This window comes from Balaenoptera acutorostrata, chromosome 1, assembly GCF_949987535.1.
Source record: "Balaenoptera acutorostrata chromosome 1, mBalAcu1.1, whole genome shotgun sequence".
NCBI lineage: Eukaryota > Metazoa > Chordata > Mammalia > Artiodactyla > Balaenopteridae > Balaenoptera > Balaenoptera acutorostrata.
Window position 1 is genome coordinate 37,911,239 of NC_080064.1, and position 23,579 is coordinate 37,934,817.

General features: G+C 40.9%; 1 protein-coding gene across 2 annotated transcripts in view; it reads right to left on the reverse strand.

The window, feature by feature from the left end:
- TESK2 (testis associated actin remodelling kinase 2) overlaps positions 1-23,579 on the reverse strand; it is a 111,504-nt gene that overhangs the window by 10,843 nt on the left and 77,082 nt on the right. Inside the window, exon 4 of one of the 2 annotated variants that reach the window (XM_057541844.1) lies at positions 2,863-3,009. The exons of the other annotated variant lie outside the window; for it this stretch is intronic. Within the exon in view, the coding sequence (XP_057397827.1) occupies positions 2,863-3,009 (147 nt within the window). The remainder of the gene's footprint in view (positions 1-2,862; positions 3,010-23,579) is intronic. 2 annotated transcript variants of the gene reach the window in all.

A 23,579-nucleotide genomic window follows, 5' to 3' on the forward strand; every position in this document is an offset into this window, starting at 1 on the left:
CCCCTACTCTGACAGGCTCTATATGTTAGGTGCTAGGAATAAAAAGGTGAATATGAGCGGCATTTGAGAAACTCATGTGTTGGTGGGAGACATGGACACAACAGAACCATCAAATAATAGGAAGTGTACACGCTAGAATATAAGTAAACCTTTTATTGTCCTTAAAGAAATCAAACTCAGACCCAAGGTGGACAATAAGGAGATAATTTGGAAATTTCAAAGCCCTACTCTGTCCCTTTAGACTTCTCCCTTGGGCTTCTCATTCTTATGGTCACTGTCACCATCACACAGGTCTCCTGGGTGGGGCTGCTCTGGTCTAGGTGGGGACACACAAACTTCTCCTTAATCTCTGCAACACTATGAAGATAAAACATTTAGACAAAACTTTACCAAAAGCTCAGGGATGATAAAAAGGGCAATGAAGTTTTTCTTCAACTTGAGATTCCCTAGAGTGTACTTCCGAGCCTGTCTCCAGGTTGCAAAGTCATTTGTTCTCACCACCCCCTAAAGTTCAGACCCAAGAAAGTACAGCCCAGTGATACCAGGGAGTTCTTTCTCCTAAATTCCTAGTTTCTCATCTCAAGCCAACTGACATGGGAATACCCACTCCCTATTAGGAAAACCAAAGGACAGTGGTCTTACCCTATAGTTCCAAAAAGGTTAGTCATTTTTACAATACATACACTATGACAATCCCAGACAGAATCACACTTGGACACTAGCACAATGGGACAAAGTGTTTTGGGGGCACTGAAGAGAATATGATGAGTTCTTAGGAACTCATTGGTAGTGGAGGACTTTCCTCCAGAAAGCCTAGCTACCCTAGCCTAGTGATCTTTCTTTTGTCTGAAAAACTATAGTCTATAGCTGAACACTCAATTATAAGATGCTATGAACTATTCTTCAGTTATTTCCCAACAAGACTACCTCTGGTCAGAAATTATCTTTTTCAAATATCCCTTCATTCATGGTACCAGGCACCAGAGACACTCATGTAGGTGCACAGGAAATACCTGTGTGACTGACAGATAACTTGCCATGGCCTCCCTCCACCTTAGAAGAAATGATGCTCTCTGAGTAGGAAGCAACAATTTGATTTTTTTTTTTTTTTTACTTATTTTATTTATTTATTTTTGGCTGCGTTGGGTCTTCGTTGCTGCACGCAGGCTTTCTCTAGTTGCAATGAGCTGGGGCTACTCTTCGTTGCGGTGCATGGGCTTCTCATTGTGGTGGCTTCTCTTGTTGCAGAGCATGGGCTCTAGGCACGCAGGCTTCAGTAGTTGTGGCACGAGGGCTCAGCAGTTGTGGCTCACAGGCTCTAGAGTGCAGGCTCAGTAGTTGTGGCGCACGGGCTTAGTTGCTCCGCGGCATGTGGGATCTTTCCGGACCAGGGCTCGAACCTGTGTCCCCTGCCTTGGCAGGCGGATTCTTAACCACTGCGCCACCAGGGAAGCCCCAGCAACTTGATTTTAGTTGCATGCCTAAGGTGAGAGTATACTACCAACTTAAGGCAGTATCTAAGTTGATACAACCCCACCCATTTGCCTGGAACAAGTGCAGTTTTCTAAGTTTTGAGTTTCTAAAACATTCTAAGGAAGGAGAAAAGTCTGAGGAAAGGAAATGATACCACCTTCCAGGTCCCAGCTGTCCAACTGTCCAGTCCTTGCTTATACCAATGAAGATAAAGGACTCCTCACAACTAGGTCTCAGCTGGTCACCAGATTCCACCTGCCAGTCTTAGTGCTCCTTCAGTAACAGTGCAGCTGACTACAAATGGCCCTGCCACACCTAGGAGCCCTACAAGCACCTCCCCAAAGCTATTTTCTGTGTAGTACTCACAAACCAATGGCCAGGGTCCCTCGGGGACAGTACTGCTGTTTGGAACACCAGAACCATTCTAATGTGAGGTAGCCAGGGACTCACTGCTCTAGGCCTTATTGGCTCTGACAGCACAGCCTGCTTTTGTTCCCTTCGCAAACTTTTTCTTATAACAGGCTCCCATACCCCTCATCCATGACAGAAGGGCTGTAGGAGTATGTGCATGCATGTGCGTGTGTGTGCATATGTATGTGTTGAGGGTGCAGAATGAAATAACAGCTATTCTTGGGCAGGTACAAAACTTCTATAATACCTCCCTAGAAGACTTTAAATCAGCTCTTGGACAGAAGTTATATTAGATGATTTATAGTTCCCATATCAATGATCAAACAGTACTATTTTATGTAAGCCTTGTCACGTGATGTCCTGTGCTACTTGGCCCTGAGGTGTCTGCCTTGTAGTATGGCCAACTTCCTCTGAAAGCAACTCTTTTCTAACCTGGTCACACAGCAATTTGGACAGCAAGAGAATACTACAGAGACCAGCTGACGCCAAAAAGGAACTGGCAGGATGGCAGAAACTCAATCACACAGAAAGAAAATGGGTCAGTACATTACGGGTTTCAAAACCTACACTCAAGTGACTAAAAATCACAGAACTCCTGCTGGAGGCCATGGGAGAAAACACTAAGAGACAGGCTCCCACATTACCTTGACTGCTGTCACTCCTATAGGGCAAGAACCTCTTAAGTGTCCTCATGCCATCTACTCCTGCAACACACATTCAGGATCTGAAGCCAAGAGTGAAGGTTCTCAAGATGTATGTGTTGCCAGACTCAGCAATGAAAGGTACCCGCTGTGAGCCGAGATTGGCTTTCTAAGGACTAGGTGTACATAGTAATAAGTTGTATCCTCTGTGACTGAATGTTGAATTTATAAGAGATCTCCATCATTCTCAAGCACATTAATGACTGGTTTCTTAACACAGTTTTCTTGGTAATGGAAGACAGTGTCTCAAAGAGTAGTGCATGTAAAGCCTTCGTACCTTAGATGTGAGGTCCCGATGGAAAATGCCTTTGAAGTGAAGGTAGCTGAGGCCCACTGCTATGTCATAAGCCAGTTTCACCCTCACAGTCCAGGGCAAATGCAGGTTACTGTCTAGCAACTGTTCCAGGTTTCCAGAGTTGATATACTGCAAAACAGAAGGAAAACCCAGCTACCATTTGTCAGGAATGCTTAGGGTGGTGGTGAAACTACTAGAGAGTAGACATCTAGAAGATAGAGACTGTATTTTTTTTTTTGAAGTTACTGAGGGCTTATTCTGCATCCAGGCACTATGGTAGGTGCTGCACCTTCCTTTGAGAAGATCACAATCTATTAAGGGATATAGACAAACAATATAACGTAGTAAATGCTAAAAGATGGCTTTATATAGGTACGACAGCACTGTGCAGCACAGAGGATAAAGTTACTAACTCAGTCTAGGCATGTCAGAGAAAGCTGCACAAAGGAAATAAAGGAGTCCAAAGGATGACTTGGGGGAGCAGGAAAGAAAGTCCACACAGAGGGAGCCGTATACGTAAAGTTATAGGTGAAGAGCATGGTGTATTCAGGAAACTAATTTACTCAATACGGTCAGAGTGCATGAGAGGAGAGGCAGGTGAGGCTGATATGCTTTGCTAAGGTATATGGACTTTATCCTGTCTATAAGGAACAAAAGAAGCCTTTTAAGCAAAAGAGCAACATGTTCATATTTGTTTTTTAAAGAAAAGATTATTTTAGCAATGGTATGATAGATGAATTAGAGTGGAGAATACGGAGAAGGGAAAATAGGTTAGGAGATTATTGCGATAATCCTGGTGAAAGAAGAATGCCTGAGTTAAGGCAATAGTGGAGGCACTGGAATAGAGCAAGATTCAAGATTTAGATGGCAAAGTCAAAAAAAACTTGATGAATGCTGGATGGGGGGGATAAGGGCAATGAAAAGCTCCTAGGTTGATCGCAGGCTACTGGTCCCTGGGTGCCATTATTAAATATCCAGAATACAGGGAGAGGAGCAGGTTTTTAGAAGAGGCAATGTTAAAAGATAGTGAGTTCAAGTAGGACATGTTGGGTTTAAGGGCATGTGGAGATGTCCTATACAGAGTCAGTTTGAAGTTTAGGAGCAAAGTCTGGGCTAGAGACTAACATTTAGGAGGCAATGACATTGAGCTGAAGTAGTCACTGAGGCTAAGGAATGTATGGAACTGCCCAGGGGTTAACATGTAAGGTGGGAAATTACCAGAATCCCAAGCAACTGTAGCATTTAAAGGAGTAGGCAGAGGAAGAAGAAGCAAGCAAGAATGTCACCACAGAAGCCAAAGGAGGAAAACATTCCAAAGAGGAAATGACCAATAGTATCAAATGCTATAGATCAAGTAAGATGAGCCTGAAAAGTGTCTACTGAATTTGCAACTGAGAAGTCACTGGCAACCATGGCCAGAGCAGTTTCAGTAAAGTGGTTAAGACCAGAGTAAGATCAAAGTGAATTGAGGAGTGAGTAGAAGATAAGGCTAAGGGGAAACGACATGAAGATGTACTCTTTCAAGAAATTTGGCTGTTCGTCATTCCTACATACCCATGAAGAGCTGCTTTGCCCTTTTTTTTAAAGAGCAAATAAGCCTATTTACATAGAGATAATAAATAATAATAACAAAAATAGCAGCAGCAGCTGCAGCTAATATTTATTTACTTGGTACTCGCTTTGTGCCAGGCACTACTCTGAGAACTTTCCATTAATTACATCACTTAATCTTCATATAACCCTAAGGTAAGTGTACTATTATTCTCATTTTACAAAAGGCATTTATTTAGAGGTTAAGCAGCTTGCTCAAGGTTACCCAATTATTAAGCAGCAGAACCAGGGTTCAAACTCAGGCAGTCTGGCTCCAGAGTTCATGCTCTACCCTTACATTACATTGGAGAGCCATGGTGTCTGGGTACAGAGAGCCTCATGCAGTACAGGAGCTCAAAATTTTTTGCCAATTAAATTCATGAATTTATTCAAACCTTACATGATGTATTATCTCCCTCCTCTTTCCAAGGGAGAAAAAGGGGCAAATTCCTCTAAGCCTAAAATTAAGCTCTTAATACTTTTTTGGAGTGGGGGTGATATTGAATTTACAAAAGACTAGGGAACCTAATGGGATAGAAGGCAAGAAATCTGAATTTTAGGGACTTCCCTGGTGGCGCAGTGGATAAGACTCCACGCTCCCAACGCAGGGGGCCCGGGTTCTATCCCTGGTCAAGGAACTAGATCCCACGTGCCTGCCGCAACTAAGAGTTTGCATGCCACAGCTAAGGAGCCCGTGAGCTGCAACTAAGGAGCCCTGGAGCCACGACTAAGGAGCCCACATGCTGCAACTAAGGAGCCTGCGAGCCACAACTGAGGAGCCCGCCTGCCACAACTAAGACCCAGTGCAACCAAATAAATAAATAAATAAATAATATATATATATATATATATATATGTACACACACACACACACATTTTTAAATCTGAATTTTAGTCCAAGTCTGCCTCAACAGCCATTTTACTTTGGACAAATCAACTAATAAGGCTACCCTTCAGTTTTCCCACATAAAAAGTAGGTATGATAACCCATGATCCATATAACTCACAATGTTATTATAAGAATGGAATACAAATACATGAAAGTGCTAAGAAAAAAATATAAGTTCCATATAATGAGATCTTCTGATGTGGTAACATAAGCACCAAAAAGAACCAGTTGGGGGCAGCACGATGCAGCACTTCAGATCCTTGGATGAAGTGGATCAGGTCTGGCAAGGCAGAGAGAATGCCTAAGGATTTGCCAAACTTCTCAAAAGGGAAACCTGTTGATCTGCTTCATCTTGCTTGATAATCCAGCTTTGGAAATCTCAAAACGAGGCATAACGACAGCATTAGCATAGTGCCCTCGTCTCTTCACTCTAGTTGAATCTGTTCACAGTTTATGTCTGAGGTGCTCATTTGCTAAAAAGAAACTGAACTTGCAAATTCCAAGCTATATGGGGGCAATGAAGCTGACAGCTAAACATGCAGACAAATTTCTTTAGCTCTGAGAGTGAAAAAGATATGAAGAGGTGGTGGTTCACTTCTTTGGTGTGGTGACAGTGTGACATGGAAGGCCTGACTTTGGGAGCCACTCAGGCTTCCTCCCGAGGGCCAGGCAGAAAAGACTGGTGAAAAGCCTGTATGTGTATTCTCTGTGGGCCAGGCTAAGCCAGAGACTCTTGATTCTGGTTCAGAGAAACACATGTTTATTACTCTGTCCAGTCATGTCTCTGAAAGCCTGAGAAATCCACAGACCAAGCCACAGGGTGGAGAGCAGAGGAGAGAGGTGAGACAAGGTGAGGAACCACACTGGCTAGTAGGCTCTGACTTTTCCTGGCAAGATGGAAAAAGCACAAACCAGATCCAGAGAGGGAAACCAAATGGAATTTATTGTTACAACCCACTTCTCTTGCCTGCCTTCGGTGAATACTTTGGTGGAGCTGATAAGCCTCTGGGCCCTCAGAAACCACAACTTCTCAATGTCTCAAGACCTTTGCATGTATGAGGAAAGGAAGTTTGAGATCTGCCAAGAAGGAAGATTTCTAAGTTGCTACACTGTGTGCCCATTAGTCGGAGTGTCCACTTCCCTATAAGCAACTCCCTGTGCAGACTCAGCTGGTGTGTGTTCTGAACAAATCCCTCTGTGGGAAGCAGAGGCAAGAACAACTGTTCCAGCACATTCAGCTTTCCGGGCTGGGGATAACAGCTGCTTTGCTTTCATTTTCTTCCAGACCACTCCCTTGGGAGCTCTACAAAACCACCTAAGGCACTGGCAACACATTTAAATACCTACTAGAGAGAGAAGATTTTACAACTTTGTTGTTCTTTTAAACTTTCAAGTTCAGAAAACTATAGTATCAGCCAATCAAATGTGTTATAGGTACTTCAATACCTCTAAGTGACTGTTCCCCAACTTTACCTACACCAAAACCTCTCCTCTTCACGGTCTAATAAAATGTTAGCGTTTCTGCCATTTCATTTGTGTTTGATACTTGATTTCATTAAAGACTCTTTTCTTAGAAGGCACTCAGTAAACAAATGTGTGTTTGGTGACTAAACAATATTACTATGTATGTAAGAAATCATATGCCAACACCCTAGAAAATCATCAAAGGGACGGGTAAGTGGACACAATTCTCCACTCAGAAATATCAATTCAGGGAATTCCCTTGCCGTCCAGTGGCACTTTCATTGCCATGGGCCCAGGTTCAATCCCTGGTTGCCGGGGAACTAAGATCTCGCAAGCCTCACGGTGTGGCCAAAAAAAAAAAAAGGAATATCAATTCAGGTTATTTCTACAAAGATTTATTAAGCGCTCCTCCCATTCCTGTCACCCCCTTATGAGAGTAAGAACCTGTCCATTTACATCAACATTATATCTCCCAGTGATTGGAAGAGTCCCAACCACATAGTAAATGTAGGTATGTAAACACTCAGTTTACACCTTAAAGAAGTTCAATGAAAGACACATAGGTAACTAAATAATACTAATAACCCTTTAGCAGAGGTAAATACTTGGGTATGAAAGTAGATACTGAGGAGTTTAGAAAGTTTCAGAGAAAAAGTAACACCTGAGTTGGATCCTAAAAAGATAGTTAAGAGTTGTCTAGGCTGAGAGTATGGTTCTTCCGACATACACCCTATAGGCTCTGACGGTACCACTCAGACACAGACAGACACATAAACATGCCCATACAAAGAATATTCTGGAGCAGGACTAGGCAATACTTACCTCTCCCTTAAGTAACATTCACTACACCCAGGGCTCCTGTTCTCAATTCTTGCTGATTCTCACCATAACCTCACCCAATCATAACCAGTCAGAAGAACAAGGCAAACGGTTACCTTTTTTTTTTTTAACTTTGAATTATCAATGTACTGATACCTGTAATCAAACAAACATCTATGAACAGTGGTTCAAAGACATATTCGGAGAGGTCCTGAAGAAAACATCAACTGTAAGAATTATTGTACCTTTTTTGAAGAATCTACCCAAATAGCCTAGAGCTAGGGCACTTACCCAAGGCAGATAAATGTGCTGCCATCCAACTAACAGAGATCATTTGCTGCCACGTAATTAGCACAGTTGTCCTGAGGTAGACCCATTCATCTATCCATCCACCTACACAAACACTGAAAACCTACTACATAAAAACATAAAACTAAGTGGGGCGAGTCCCTGCCCTTAGTTCACAGTCTAGTCTAGTCGAGTTCACAGTCCAGTAGAGATGACATATAATCAACTAACAATTTTTTTTCATACAGGACAATGATCAGACATGCTTCACAGAAATATCATTCTAACAGTAATGTAAAAACTGTACGGAAAGGTCAAGAATTGAGGCTGGGAGAACAGTTAGGAGGCTTCTGGAATCATCCAGGTGAGAAGTAACAAAGGCCTGAGAAAGACAATGGCAGCAAGAATGGAAAGGAGGTTAACATCTGAAGACATCTCAGAGGTAGAACCAATATGATTTGGTATTTAATCAAAGGTAGGGAATAATTAAAAGAGATACGGTATACAAAGTACGTCTAGCACAGTGCTTAGCTCACAGTACACAACTCATTCTCCCCACTATCAATATCTAATCATCATCATCCCTCCCCTAGGTTATGCCATTAGCTTTCTATCTAGTCTTCTTTTCCCCTTCTTTATTTTTTTTTTTTAATATTTTCTGTACCTCTTAGGGTTGTGATTTTTTTAAAAAAATATTTATTTATTTATGGCTGTGTTGGGTCTTAGTTTCTGTGTGAGGGCTTTCTCTAGTTGTGGCAAGTGGGGGCCACTCTTCATCGCGGTGCGCAGGCCTCTCACTATCGCGGCCTCTCTTCCTGCGGAGCACAGGCTCCAGACGCGCAGGCTCAGCAATTGTGGCTCACGGGCCCAGCCGCTCCGCAGCATGTGGGATCTTCCCAGACCAGGGCTCGAACCCGTGTCCCCTGCATTGGCAGGCAGATTCTCAACCACTGCGCCACCAGGGAAGCCCCTTTTCCCCTTCTTACATCTTGAACAGACTTAGCTCTCATTCCAATCCATTTTCCTTAATACAGCCAAGATTAACCTTCTAAAATGCCAACTGAAGCCACTCCCTTGTTAAAATTATTCACTGATGCCCTATTACTCTTAGGATAAAATCCACAATCCTTACCATGGCATACAAAGTCTTTCACTCCTGCTTATAAGGGTCTGACCCCTCCTTACTTGCACGTTTGTGCACATTGCTGGTCCCTTTACCTGGAATACCTTCCCCCACATAGGCCTGGCTAACCACCCATTGAGGATTCAGTTCTGTTTCCTGGAAGCCCATATGTAGGGTTGGGAGTAAAAAAGACATTTTATGCATAAGGAACACAAAGATAAAGTGCAGAGATTAGTAGTTATTCCTTTTTGTTTTTCTTTCCCTGCATAAAATATAAGTAGGGGAGAAGGGATAAAGCTAAAAAGTAAAGCTGGGCAGTACATTATAGTGGTGAAGCCCACAAACTGCACAGTTAGACTGCCTAGGATTGAATCTCATCTCTGACTAGTCGTGTGACCCTGGGTTAGTTACTCTTTAACATTCATCTATAAAATGGGAATAATAATAGAACCTAATCCATAGAATTATGAAGATTTAATGAACTGATGTGTAAAATGCTTAGAACAATGTCAAAGGAAGTTCTCAATATGTTAGTTGTTATTATTGCTATTATTATTATATTTATTGTTAGTGTAGAAGTTCTGGAACACCAAGATGAAACATCTATAGTTAATTTAGCAGATCATGGGGACCACTAAAGGTTTATAGGTAAAGGTATAATATAATCTATTGTGTGTTGAACTATGTCTCCCAAAAAGATAGGCTCAATTCCTAACCCCTGGTACCTGTGAATGTGACCTTATTTGAAAATAAGGTCTTTGCAGATGTAATCAAGTAAGATGAGGTCCTATTGGAGTAAGGTGGATCCTTAATCCAGTATCTTAACAAAAAGAGGAGAGGAGACACAGACATACAAGGAGAATGTCATGTATCAATGGAGGCAAAGGTTTGAGTGATGCATCTGTAAGCCAAGGAACACCAACAGAAACTAGGAAGAAGCAAGGCAGGATCTTCCCCTAGAGCCTTCAGAGAAAGCAAGACCCTGCCAACATTTTGATTTCAGACTTCTAGCTTTCAGAACTATGAGGGAATAAATTTCTGTCTTTATAAGCCACTCACATTGTGGTGCTTTGTTATGGCAGCCCTAGGAAACTAATACATGACCAAAACTACATTTTAGAAAGCTCATGGTGGTAGCAGGATAGAGGAGGAGCTAGAGGGAGGTTTGAAGGGTACTGCATCAGTCCAGATGAGAGACGACCAAATGCCTGACTTAGAATGCTATCATAGGCATGAAAAAGTGGGCTAGAGTTAGAATAAGCAGAGGTAGAATCTAAAGGATTCAGCAACTGAGTGGTAGATATGAGAACTGAGGAAAAAGAGTCAAAGGCAACTCAGAGATTCCAAATAGATGTGTTGAGAGAAACAAGGGGAAGAGATCCTACAATCTTATATACCAAAAGTAAGTCAGAAGCCCATCAGAAACCAGCATCAATGCCAAATAGCCAAATCAGTGGCTTGTCAAACCTCTTCTCTGGATGGGCCCTCTGCAGAGGAGGGCCTGGGCCCCGACCTAGTTTTCACTGAAGCCCAACAATGCCATTGTGCTGGCCACTGTATATTTGTTGGTTGGCTCCAAACACAAAGGCTAGCAGACATCCCATCCTGCTGGCTTGGTTTAAAGAAGAAAAGAAAGCTTTGTTACTGCCCTGGGTAATTCTGGGACAGGCATCCCAAGAGCGCCCTGTGGGAGGCTCATGCTCCAAAGGAGCCTCCTGTTCTCAGCTCGAGGTTCCACAGCCACTGCAAGTGCACATCCACACATCTGCCAAGGCCTGAGTTTGCCATGGTTCAGCCTCCACTCCAGGAGGTCCACCGGGACCTGCCTGACTCAAACAGTCAGTAGTAATGAACTGATTCAAAGAGAAAGGGAACCCAAAATGTGTTTCAGAATATTTAAATGTTTCACTCTCTCTGCCTTCATATATGTTTACTGCCCAGAATACTCTTCTTCCCCTTCACAGCTTTGCTAATTCTTATTCATCCTTCTAAACCCAGCTTGAGTCTCTTATTTTGGAAAGCATTTCCTGATACCCCATCCCATACTTTGTGCCACTTTTGTCCCCTGTATGTATTTCTACTATTGCTTATCATGTTGTACTATAACCTTGATGGCAGGGACCAGATCTTTCTCAACTCTGTAAGCCCAGTATCCAGTGACACAAACAATAAATTGTTGAATTAATAAATGAATGATTAAGTACATTTAAATAAATAGAGGCAGATTTTAAGTTCCCTCTTTTATTTGAAGCCCTCCCAATTCTGTCATTAATGTAACTTAAGATCAAAAAGAGAAATGTGCTTTTAGAGGAATTTTCTGATAAATATCATGCAAAACAAACATTTAATAATGCTTACTATATGGCAGATACTATGGTAGCAATGAATTTAAAGCAAAATACAAAACAGTGTGTTTGGCCACTCAGTAATATGAAATTAAGGATCCTTTGACACTCTGTCAGCAGATTCCTTAAAATGGTCAGAGTCATATGGACTTAAAAAATATATCTAAGATCTCCTTTATGAAAATTATAGAGGGTATTTCTTTTATCAGTAGCTGAAAGCCAAGTAGAAGAGGCCATAAAGATATTGCCCCCTCTTTCCTCACACTTCCCACAGACACTTAGTATAACCCATTCACCACTTTAAGAACATGTTTGTTTAACGCACCTGAAGTAGTAAGAGTGTTTTTCTATGCACGTAAACTACCATAAACAACAAAATGACTGTTTACCCACAAGATTCAAAAAAGTATGACTGGGACATCCCTGGTGGTCCAGTGGTTAAGAACCCACCTTCCAATGCAGGGGACACAGGTTCGATCCCTGGTCGGAGAACTAAGATCCCACATGCCGAAGGACAACTAAGCCCTCGCGCCACAACTACTGAGCCCACGTGCCACAAATAGACAGCCAATGCACCACAACTAAAGACCCTGCATACCACAAAGAAAGACTCCGCATATCGCAACGAAGATCCTGTGTGCCCCAACTAAGACCCAACACAGACAAAAAAAAAAAAAAAAAGGAACGACTAAACTTTTCCCACAGATTTTTAATTCTTACAGCAAACATCTCATAATCAAAATCAAATTTGTTTAAATAAACATTAAAAGATAAATCTGTAAAACAAATCTTCTCAAAGAAATGAACTAAGATAACAATAAGACTATTTTCTTTGCCCCATAAAGCTCTACTAGCAATCGATGGTTTCAGACATGATTTACGATCAGCCCAGGGCTCCTGACTACTCCATCCAGCTTGCTTTCCTATCCCCAAATCCATAATATCTCTACCAGCAACATGGATATTAAGGTCATGTTTAAAAACATTCTTCCCTCCAGCTTGCTACCCCACATCTACTACAACCCCACATTCTCCAGCTTCAGACAGGAACCTCTGACATTCACCTGGTGATTGGGCTCAAAGTGAACAAAGCAATCTGTTAAGGAAGACAACACATCCTGCCTCCCCTTAGCAGATCTCAGGAGTAAGGGCTTGACAGTGGACAAAATGAAAAATGGAAACCAAAAGAGGTTAAGTTTCTAATTAAGGTGATTTATATCAAAGGATACTCTGTCCTCAAATGAGCTAATCATTTCTTCTACCTCTTCTGCCCATATCAACACACTACTTGTTCTCTGGGTAAGGAAGAGGTCAAGCAAAAGTTAGAGGCAACTATAAGCTCAAATGGTATCTTCTAGTGGCAAATGGTAGGTAGGGGGGTAGAAAGGGAGGAAAGGTTTCCAATTTGCTATGTGGAAGACAACTTCCCAACCCAATAGTCACTCCAAGTACAGGCAGAAATCTCCTCTGAAGGCTAAGGGTCAGATAGGTAACTAATTACCCTCAAGTTCACAAAAATTCACAAAGACTAGTTGGAGTTATCAAAGGAAGGGGTGGAAACAGAGGACTCAGCCAGTTCTGGTTCTACTGCAGAGAAAACAGACTTGAGGTCTGGTGTATACATAAGTATCTACAGCTGTAAGGAAAAAGAGAGAGCCTTTTCTTTGGTTTCAGACCATCTCAAGTGTCAGAATGATGTGCCCTCTGTAATTCCCTGGCGGTCCGGTGGTTAGGACTCTGCGCTTCCACTGCAGGGGGCATGGGTTCAATTCCTGGTTGGGGAACTAAGATCCTGCATACTGCACAGCCAAAAAAAAAAAAAAAGAGAGAGAGAGAGAGTAAATGAGAAAAATCAGATGATTAATCTTCAGTGAAGTTAAGTCTAGATTTATTTTACCAACATGTTCCAAATTATCTTTCCTCTATCAGCCACTGGACTCTCTGGGAAGCAGCTAATGCTAGTCTAAGGCCAACTCTCAATTCAAACAAAGCAGCAGATCTGGATATCATGTCACTCAGAAGCGTTCTAGGGATGCTAAATTCTAAAACATTTTTCTTAGCACATTTTGACCATAGCACTGAATTCTAAACCCTTTGCAAATAAATTCAGAAAGTCCTAACGCACAATTAACTTCACTTCTTGAGTTCACCGAGAAGAGGTTCAATGCCATTCCTAGATCAGTGTCTAGCAGAATAAGCCCCAATAAATACTAATTGAATTAATGAAAGAATTAAGTGTCCCTAACTATGTATCTACATATAGAAATCTCTTCTACACTCTCCATGAATCAGCTCTCATCAGCTACCTCAGTCTTCAGACCTTAGGCCAGAAAGCTCTTGTCCAAGGAAGGGCTTTAAGATGTAGTGATGTGTTATCCCTGAAAAGCTCAAAGACTGAGTCTGGTCTTCCGTAGCGAAGAGACTATGCCGATTACAGTGTTACGTTAAAAAAAAAAAAAAAAAAACCCAGGTAATACACACACAGCTGAGGAAGTTCTCCAGCAGCACTCTCCAAGTTTTCCACATCTCAGTAAATGAAACAACCACCCACCTAGAAAATGGGCATCGTTTGATTCCTCACTCTTCTTTCTTACCTAAGTCACAAGACCTTGTCTTTCTATTTCTAAAACAGATCTTTAAAAATCTTCACAGATACCACTGCAATTCAAGCTACCCACATCTCTCATATAATCTATAAGTTTCTCCTCACTGGTCTCCTTGCCCTCACTTCTGTCCCTCTACAGTCAATTCTCCAGAGCAGCCAAAGTGCTATTTTAAAATGCAAATTGTATCCTACTACTCTCCTGTCTAAAATCCTTCAACTGCTTCCTGCTGTGTTTAAAACAAAATTCAAAATCCTCACCATGGCCTATAAGGCCCTGTATGATGCAGCCTCTTTCTCTCTCTCAAATTTTTAATCTTCTTCTCCCTAATCTTCATGAATATCTCCTTTTCTTTTAGGTATTCTCAGAAAAGTATTTCTATGACCTTATGTACAGGATAAGCTAGTCAGTATATATACATTGTCCTTACTTATCTCACGGATGGATCAACAGTTTTTTCAAAGGTACATACTCATGAGGAAAATAATGCCCAAGGGTATGGAATAACAATATAATATGATGGGATAGACCTGAAAGGCAGTCCATTCTAAGCCCCACATCATACAATTGAAGTCCTTCTATAACATCCTTGCCAAGGGGCCAAAGTAACCCATATTAGCTTTATGAAGAGAATTGTTAGGGAAGAGAATAATCATACTAAACACAACTGTCCTCCTTAACTGTGGTGCCCTCTAACCAATACTCCAACTTTCCAACATCTAAGAATGTGGTCTTTAGCTTCCTGAGCTTAATGTAATGGCAGTGCCTGAGGAAGCCTGCTACTTCCTCCACCAACCCCAAGCTCTTCAGTGACCTGTTACCTATTTGTTGCTAGTGGTAAACAAAACAGAACATGGTCCCAGTCCTACTGGAACTGACATATGAGAGAGACAATAAACAAACATTCAAATAAATGAAGAACTATATGTTATGAGATGTGCTACCATGAAAAAGGAAAGAGTGCTATCAAAGAGAATAATAATCTAAGTAACGACCTAGATGGAGGGAGATCATTGGGAAAAGCCACTATAGTAAAGTGAAAATTTAAACTAAGACTTGAAAATTGAGTTAAGTAGGTAAAAATGGAAAAAGAGCTTTTCAGCTATTATTTAATCTAATCCTTAGCTTTTTTTTATATAAAATAGCAATCATAATAGCTATATCTCACAGGGTTGTCATAGGATGAAAAAAGAAAATGCATGCAAAACTTTACATTCCATATATATTAGCTATTTCTCTAACGAGCATGTATGATTTTATAATCAGAAAAAAGTTATTTTTTTTAAAAAGTGTCCCTGATACTGCCAAGTACAATAAATTATTGGTTAAAAAAATGAAATATTTTCTCATCCAAACACCTTAGTTGACTTAAAGACTTATCAGGTAAGTAACATGTCTGCTGTTTTATTTGTAAGTTAGTGCTCGGTTCTGTTCCTTCTGGGTGTACCAGAAATGTATGTTTGATTGACTAGCTAATCTGGCTGGAAAAGAAACTGTTGAGCAAATTAGTTACAGAGGAAAAGGATGACTATGCAAGAGGCCTTACAATTGAACAATGTAAGAGGCCATTTAGAAATTACTCCATTCATGAGGCAAGAGTTCCAGCCATTCATACAGGTACTAAAATGCATTGGAAAATTTACCTCAACTTCACTTTTTAGATAACATAAAATGTTTGTTGTTTGCTTCCTTTCTCCCTATCCAATCATTCAGCCAATGTCTATAAAAGAGTGTCCTAAACACAAGGTACTGCTGGGAGATTAGGAGCATACAGATAAGTAAGACACTATCCCTGCCATTATATAATAGCCAGCAACTGGTTTTACATAGCACTTTCACAGTTACCTCATTTGAACTTTGCAAGATCTTTAAACATTCTGTCATCCTTTTCTTTTTGTTCTTTTAATAAATTTATTTATTTTTATTTATTTATTTATTTATTTATTTATTTATTTGGCTGTGTTGGGTCTTCGTTGCTGCGCGCAGGCTTTCTCTAGTTGTGGCGAGCGGGGGCTACTCTTCGTTGCGGTGTGCGGACTTCTCTTGTTGCCGAGCACAGGCTCTAGAGCGCGCAGGCTTCAGTAGTTGTGGTGCACGGGCTTAGTTGCTCCGCGGCAGGTGGGATGTTCCCAGAGCAGGGCTCGAACCCGTTTCCCCTGCATTGGCAGGCAGATTCTTAACCACTGCGCCACCAGGGAAGCCCTGTCATCCTTTTCTTATGAATGAGGAAATCAAGCCCAGAGATTTAAATAACTTGTCTATGGTTATTCAACTAGTAATGGTGGAACCTGGATTTGTACCCAAGTCTTTTGACCCTCAAGCCTGGGTTCCTCCTCTATTCTAGGAGCTTACACTTGTGCAGGGAAACTAAAGCAAAAATAACTTCAATATATGGCAAAATGTTTAATAAGAGGTGCCAAAAAAACTGTAAGACAAGGTCGATGGAGGGAAACATTTTGACTACATAAGGGAGAGGTAGGGAGGTTTAGCAGTGGCAGAGAATCAGGAAAGGTTTTATGGAGGAATAAGTGGACTTTGAGCCAAGTCTTGAAGGGAAGGAAGATTTCTATAGGATAAAGGGAAAGAGTGTATTCTGGGCTGAAGAAATAATATGAATAAAGAGGCAGGAAAACACACAGTGTTTAGTAAACACATTAAACCCAGTTTGCCTGAGTTACAGAGTACTTGTTAAAGAGGAGGAGAACTAGAAAAAAAAAGGCAGGATGATGCTAGAGCACAGAGGACTGAGTATCAGGCTAAGAGTTTATCCTGAGTTCCATGTTTTAACACTAGCTGTGCATCAAAATAACTTATGGCGCTTTATTAATTTATTTTTAAAAACAGATGCCTGGGCCTCACCCAAGACTTTAACCCAATAGGCCTTGTGTGAACTCCTGGCATCTGCACTTTCTAAAAAGCTCTTAAGCAATTCTGGTAAGCAACTAAGGTTACAAAACTATACTGTAATCAGCCAGGAAATCACTGAATGCTTTTGAGCCAGAAAATGCCACTGATTATTCATTTATTCATTCAATCAACAAATATGATAAGGGACTTCCCTGGTGGTCCAGTGGTTAAGCCTCTGTGCTCCCAATGCAGGGGGCCCAGGTTCAATCCCTGGTCAGGGAACTAGATCCTGCATGCCACAACTAGAGATTCTGCATGCCGCAACAAAGATGCCGTGTGCCACAACTAAAGCTGGCACAACCCTAATTAACTAATTAATTAAAAATTTTTAAAAGATGGTATTAAAAAATATATATGATAAGCAGCTATCATTGTCAGGCACTATGCAGGACCCAGTGGATGTCAATGCAAACAAAACAGCCCTTGCCCTCAAGGAATTTATAAACTACATACACAAGCAAACAGTGAATTAAAGTCAATGATAAATACTATTGCATTATGGGAGCATGTAGGAGGGGTACCTAACTAATCTTGGGAGATTAGAAAAGGCTTCCCAGAGATAGTAATAGCTAAGCTGAGTCCTGAAGGTTAAATAAGAGTTGGCCAGACCATTGGAAGATGGAAGGATTGTGTCCTAGGCAGAGGGAAGAGCTGGGGCAGAGACCCAGAGGTGGAAAGGGTCACATCCCATTTGGGGAACTGAAAGAGAAACAGGTTCAGTACAGCTGTAGTGCACAACTGAGACAAGAACCAACAGGTCAGAGAAGAATGAGCAGTGAGGCCACAGAGATAATGAGTACCAGGATTAGATGTTTTGACTTTACCCTGAGGGCAATGAGGAGCCATAGAAGGGTTTATGCAAGGAAAACAAAATTAGATTTGTATTAAACACTGTGGTGTTGGCAAAAAGACAGACATATAGACTAATGGAATAGAATAGAAAGCCCAGAAATACACCCTCATGTATCAAGGGGAAAGGATAGTCTCTGCAACAAATTAGAGATGGAGAAATGCAAATGAAAACCACAGTGAGATATCACCTCACACCCATTAGAATGCAACTATTAAAAAAAAAAAAAAAAAAACCCAGGAAATAGCAAGTGTTGATAAGGATGTGGAGAAATTAGAACCCTTGTGCACTATTGGTGGGACTGTAAAATGGTATAATAGATATGGAAAACAGTATGGTGGTTCCTCAAAAAATTAAAAATAGAACGATTATATCATTCAGCAATTCCACTTCTGGGTATATATGCAAAAAAACTGAAAACAGGGTCTCAGAGAGACATATGCACACCTATGTTCAAAGCAGTATCATTCACAATAGTCAAGAGGTAAAAGCAACCCAAATGTCCATCGACAGATGAATAGATAAGTATAATATAGTACATATATACTTACAATGGAATATTATTCAGGCTTAAAAAGGATGGAAATCCTGTCACATGTTACAACATGGATGAACCTTTAGGACACTAAGCTAAGAAAGATGAGCCAGTCACAAAAAGACAAATACTGTGTGATTCCACTTTTCTGAGGTACCTAGAGTTGTCAGAATCATAGAAACAGAAAATAGAATAGTGGTTACCAGGGACTGGAGGAAGGGGGAAATGGAGAGTTGTTTAATAGTATAGAGTTTAGGGTTTCCCTGGTGGCACAGTGGTTGAGAATCTGCCTGCCAATGCAGGGGACACGGGTTTGAGCCCTGGTTTGGGAAGATCCCACATGCCGCGGAGCAACTAGGCCCGTGAGCCACAATTACTGAGCCTGCGCGCCTGGAGCCTGTGCTCCGCAAAGGGAGAGGCCGCGATAGTGAGAGGCCCGCGCACCGCGATGAAGAGTGGCCCCCACTTGCCACAACTAGAGAAAGCCCTCGCACAGACACGAAGACCCAACACAGCCATAAATAAATAAATAAATAAATAAATAAATAAAATGCAGTAATTAAAAAAAAAATAGTATAGAGTTTCAATTTTGCAAGATGAAAAAGATCCAGAAATCTGTTGCACAACAATAAAAACATATTTAATACTAACTATTGAATTGTACACTTAAAAATTGCTAAGATGGTTAAAAAAGAGATCTGTATTTTAAAAGGACCACTCTGGCTCGCAATATGGACAGTATGGATTTAAGGTGAGGAACAAAACTGACAGGGAGACTAGTTTAGAAGGTTGTGGCGAAAGAGATGACAATGGCAGAAGGAACTGGCCTAAGGTAAATGCATTCAGGGTAGTAAGAGGTAAAATGGTCAGGTCATGGTGACTGATCAGATGTAGCAAAAGGGAGAGGTCAGGGATGAAGGAAAAGAGAACTATCATTTGTAGAAAAGCTAAGCACTCAACTAATACTTTTACAAGTTAGTAATTCATTTAATAAACATGTATGAAGTAGCTACTTGTGCCAAGTACTACAGAAGACTTTAGATAACTTTTCTGCCCCTTCACAGAACAACTTCTCCTTTTTGAAGTTCACCTAAACTGGCCGTTGACACAAAGTGTCTGCTTAATAATTATTTGTTGAGCAGGAAGTAGACACAAGCAATTACTATGAGACGGTGAAATGAGCTAAAATGAGCATGTTGAGGAAAGAAAAGCTTATGATTCACTTTGGAAATCACTGATCTAAGAATTTACTATATAAGCAAGCAGTGGTGACCATGATAACAAGAAAAGACCAACATAAAGAGCAAGTAAACACAGAAGGTACAGACAGTAATTAGGTATCAGGTGTAGGAATGCTGAAATGCCCTTGAATACTAGGAATGTGTGAGAGGTATATTGGGAGACCACCCTCCCTCCATTGTCCTACTTGCTACAGAATCCAAAGCAGGAAAAGCTGTCAAGAGCCACCACAGACCCAATTCCTATGAATGATACCACTTCCCAAGTTAAGAAAAACATACTTGTCAAAACTTCTGTTAGAAACAGGTTTAGCTGAAACTCACAAAGAGATCTATGAATTCAAATGCCACACTAGTTTCACAATCATGGGGAGGATTAAGAGAAATATTAGCTAGAAATCTCGTAAACCATTTTCTAAATCCTTTTCTGTCCTATCACTATCAACACTGTGAAAAGATTCATCAAATGGCTGGCCTAAACACCTTGAAAGAGGCAGATGTCTTTGTGGCTAACAGTTTAATTGCTGGAAGCTCAAGTGTTGGGAAGCAGTTTTCATTCATTCATCCATTTGTCCATTCACCCAACTAACATTAATTGCATGCCTTTATGTGCCAGTTACTGAAGATTCAGCAGTGAACAAAATAGCCAGGATCAAGGAGCTTAAAGTCGAGTAAACTGGATTACAGTCAGGTGGAACTTGACTCAATCCCAGCTCCACTACTTAGCTAAGAGACCTCAGATAAATTAATTTCTCTCTGAGCCTCAGATTTCTCACCTGTAAAATGGGGGAAATAGCACATATTCCACGGGATTGTACGCTAATTTATCCCCACCCCCACCGCCAAGGGAGAGGCTTAGCAGGACCTGGCACACTGAAATAAGAAAAACGACTTAATGATTTTCATTATTATTACTCGGGAAGTAATACAGCAGTTGAAAAACGCCTCCTTCTAAATCAATAAAATATTTTCTAGTGAAAAAGCTGATAAACAGAAACAGGAATGTGCAGAAGGAAGGTATCATTCAGAGTACTACCTGGAATCCCAATGCTCTATGAAGTTATCTCTACTTGGAGATAACTTGAACTTGAACAGGTTCAAACTCAACCTGTTCAAAACTGACCTCTTGATCATTTCCCATCTTGTACCTCCTGTAGTCTTCCCCATCTCCATTAACAGCAACTCTATCCTTCAGATGCTCAGGCCAAAAACGTTGGTTATCCTTGAGTTATTTCCTCTTCTCTAACCTCTCACCGAATGCATCAGGAAAGCCTGTTTTCTCTACTTTCAAAATAGATCCAGAATCACAAGGTCCACTGCTACCACTCTGGTCCAAGTTACCATCACCTCTCACTTTTTTTGGCATAGTCTCTATTTATTGCATGGACTCTGTTGCAATAGTCTCTCTTAACTAGTCTTCCTGCTTTCAACCTTGCCTCCTTTTCAGTCTATTCACCACACAGTAGCCAGGGTGATTCTGTTAAAAGGTAAGTCAAAACATGTCACAACTCTACTCAAAAACCTCCAAAGACTTCTCAATTCATCCTGAGTAAAAGCTGAAACTCTTACAATGGTCTGTAAGACACTATGTGCTCTGGCCCGTATTTCCTCTCTGACCTTCATCTACTACTATTCTTTTTTACTCCCTCTGCTGCGGCCACATCACCGGCTTTGGAGTTCTGCGACCACATTCAGCACCAGGCATTTCTGCCTCTATGTCTTCGCACTTACTGTTCCCACTGCCTAGAACACTCTTTCCCCAGATATTCACATAGCTAGCTCCATTACCTCCTTAATTTTTGTCTCTTCTGTGATACTTCCCCTATCCACATATTCAAAATTGCAAACTCCACAGCACATAACACCATATATATTACAATTTGTTTTCCTGTTTAACTCCTCTGCCCACCCCCTGCTCATTACAATGTAATTTCCATGAGGGTAGAGATCATTATTTGTTCATTATTATATTCCCAGTACCTGGAATAGTGCTGGACACATAGTGAGAGCCAGTAAATTTTTTTTTTTTTTTTGAATGACTAAATGAGCTAGAGGCAAGCTAGCAAGTCAGGAGAAAACTTCTTTAAGAATCAAGTAAACTAAATGAACTCTTCTATTATTTGTGGGTTAAACTGCCAACCGCAAATTCTTATTTCTCAAATGTCTTAGGGAGTTACTAAAAATAAGGGCAGAAAACATGTACCACAATTTATTTAGAGATTTTTTTTATTACTAAATGACCAAACCAAAAAGTTAAACAAAAGCTACTTTTTTCAAAAGTAAAGAAGATGCCAACATGCATTAATAGGAATGCTTTAGCTATTTTTACAAGTATAAATGAAATAAACTTCTAATCGTGAAAGGACTTGAGATGTAACATTTCACACTATTTTTGACTTCTGGCTCTTTCCACTGGAGTTAATTCAGCTTTCTTATATATACTATGGGCCCAGCCACACAGGGCATTATACAGACCCTATTTAAGAGACTGAGTTCCACTAGAGGGATTTGACATAACTTGGAAAGTGGAAGGAAGAGAGACAAGGGCATCCCAGGTCCTGGAAGGCATATCTAAGGCCAGCATGTGTAGAAGACAGCAAAAAAACCCACCCAACTAAAGGGAGTGATTTGAATTCTGAAATCCGATTAGAGAGAGTCTAGAATGCTAAACAGAAGTTTTTAAACAGAAGCATCACATTATCAAAGTATGCCTAATGAAGATTACTCATGTAGTAGCATATCAAATTGAAGCAAAGACATATTAGGGACAGGAAAAGCAGCCACATGCTTGAAAGATACGGTATGGGTATGCTGCCAAAGTTAACCCAAGGCAGGCACCAGACAACTTTGCATTTGGCTCAAGGTAAATAAGGGCAGGAGAATACTCTGTACTGGGTCACACAAAAGCAAGAAAAGCAGCAGGCAAAACTAATGGCAATATCACTGCACACCAAGAAACTGGAATCGGGGTCTGGCTGCTCATTTTTATAAATAATGCATGAGTTTGGTCACTGAACCCACAGAGTTTCCTTTCATTGTAAGCTCTCTGATTATATAAGGCTTCTTACAAGTCTGACAGAAACCGACTCAGAAACAACACATATCAACCCACATAAACAAGGAGTTTCCAAAGTAACTCTTCTTAAGAAAGAAGGTGTAGAGTTGGGGTGGAAATGGTGAGTGAGAAGAGGATGAGGGCTATGTGAATTAAAAAATTCTCTTCAACCACCTGCAGGGCTGACCATTCCCTCATGAGGGAAGAGCATTTCTTTCAGTACCAAGTATCTACCTGGCTGAGGTGACTTTGCTGCAAAGAGGCCAAGCAATTGCTCTGTTTATAGCTAAGTGGTTCTCATTGCCGCAGTGGAAAAAAGAAGTTTCTCCATGGCAGAAATGGCAAGAAAGACCCCAAAACATCCTACCCGCCAAGCAATTCTTTTGCTGACTCCCTGGACCAGAGTATTGTCACTTGAGGACCCTGCCCCATAACCTTATACCCTATTCATCCCCCAAATTCCCAATCTTCTAGGCACTAAGAGGTTCTGCACAAAAAGGTTCCCCAAACTGTTTGATTATGAGGATATTTCCCTCTTCGTGCTTTTCTTAACAAACTAAAAAACAAGAATAAAAACAAAACAACAACAAAAACAAAGCACAAAAAAACATTATGAGATGTCGTATAATCTGTCTGGAAGCATCTCTCTCTCCTCTCTTTCTTTGACAGCCCCCCCCCCATCTTGACTATAGAAGAGAAAACATATAGCATGTAAGTTGGTGGCAGCCACTTTTTGATTATGAATGACAGCCAACCTTAGGGTGAAGCTGACAATGTAAGCACAGAACAAAGAGATGGAAAGAGGTGGGGGAGGGTCCTCTGGATAACATCTATTTAGCTGTTGAATTAAACCAACCCCTAACCTAATAAACTGCTGGAATTCCAGTATACATGTCCTTTTGTTGTTTAAGGCCATTTAACTATTTTCTGTTGCTTGTACCCAAATACATTCTAATATAACCAGTAACCAGAAAACAGCTTTCCCAAATAACC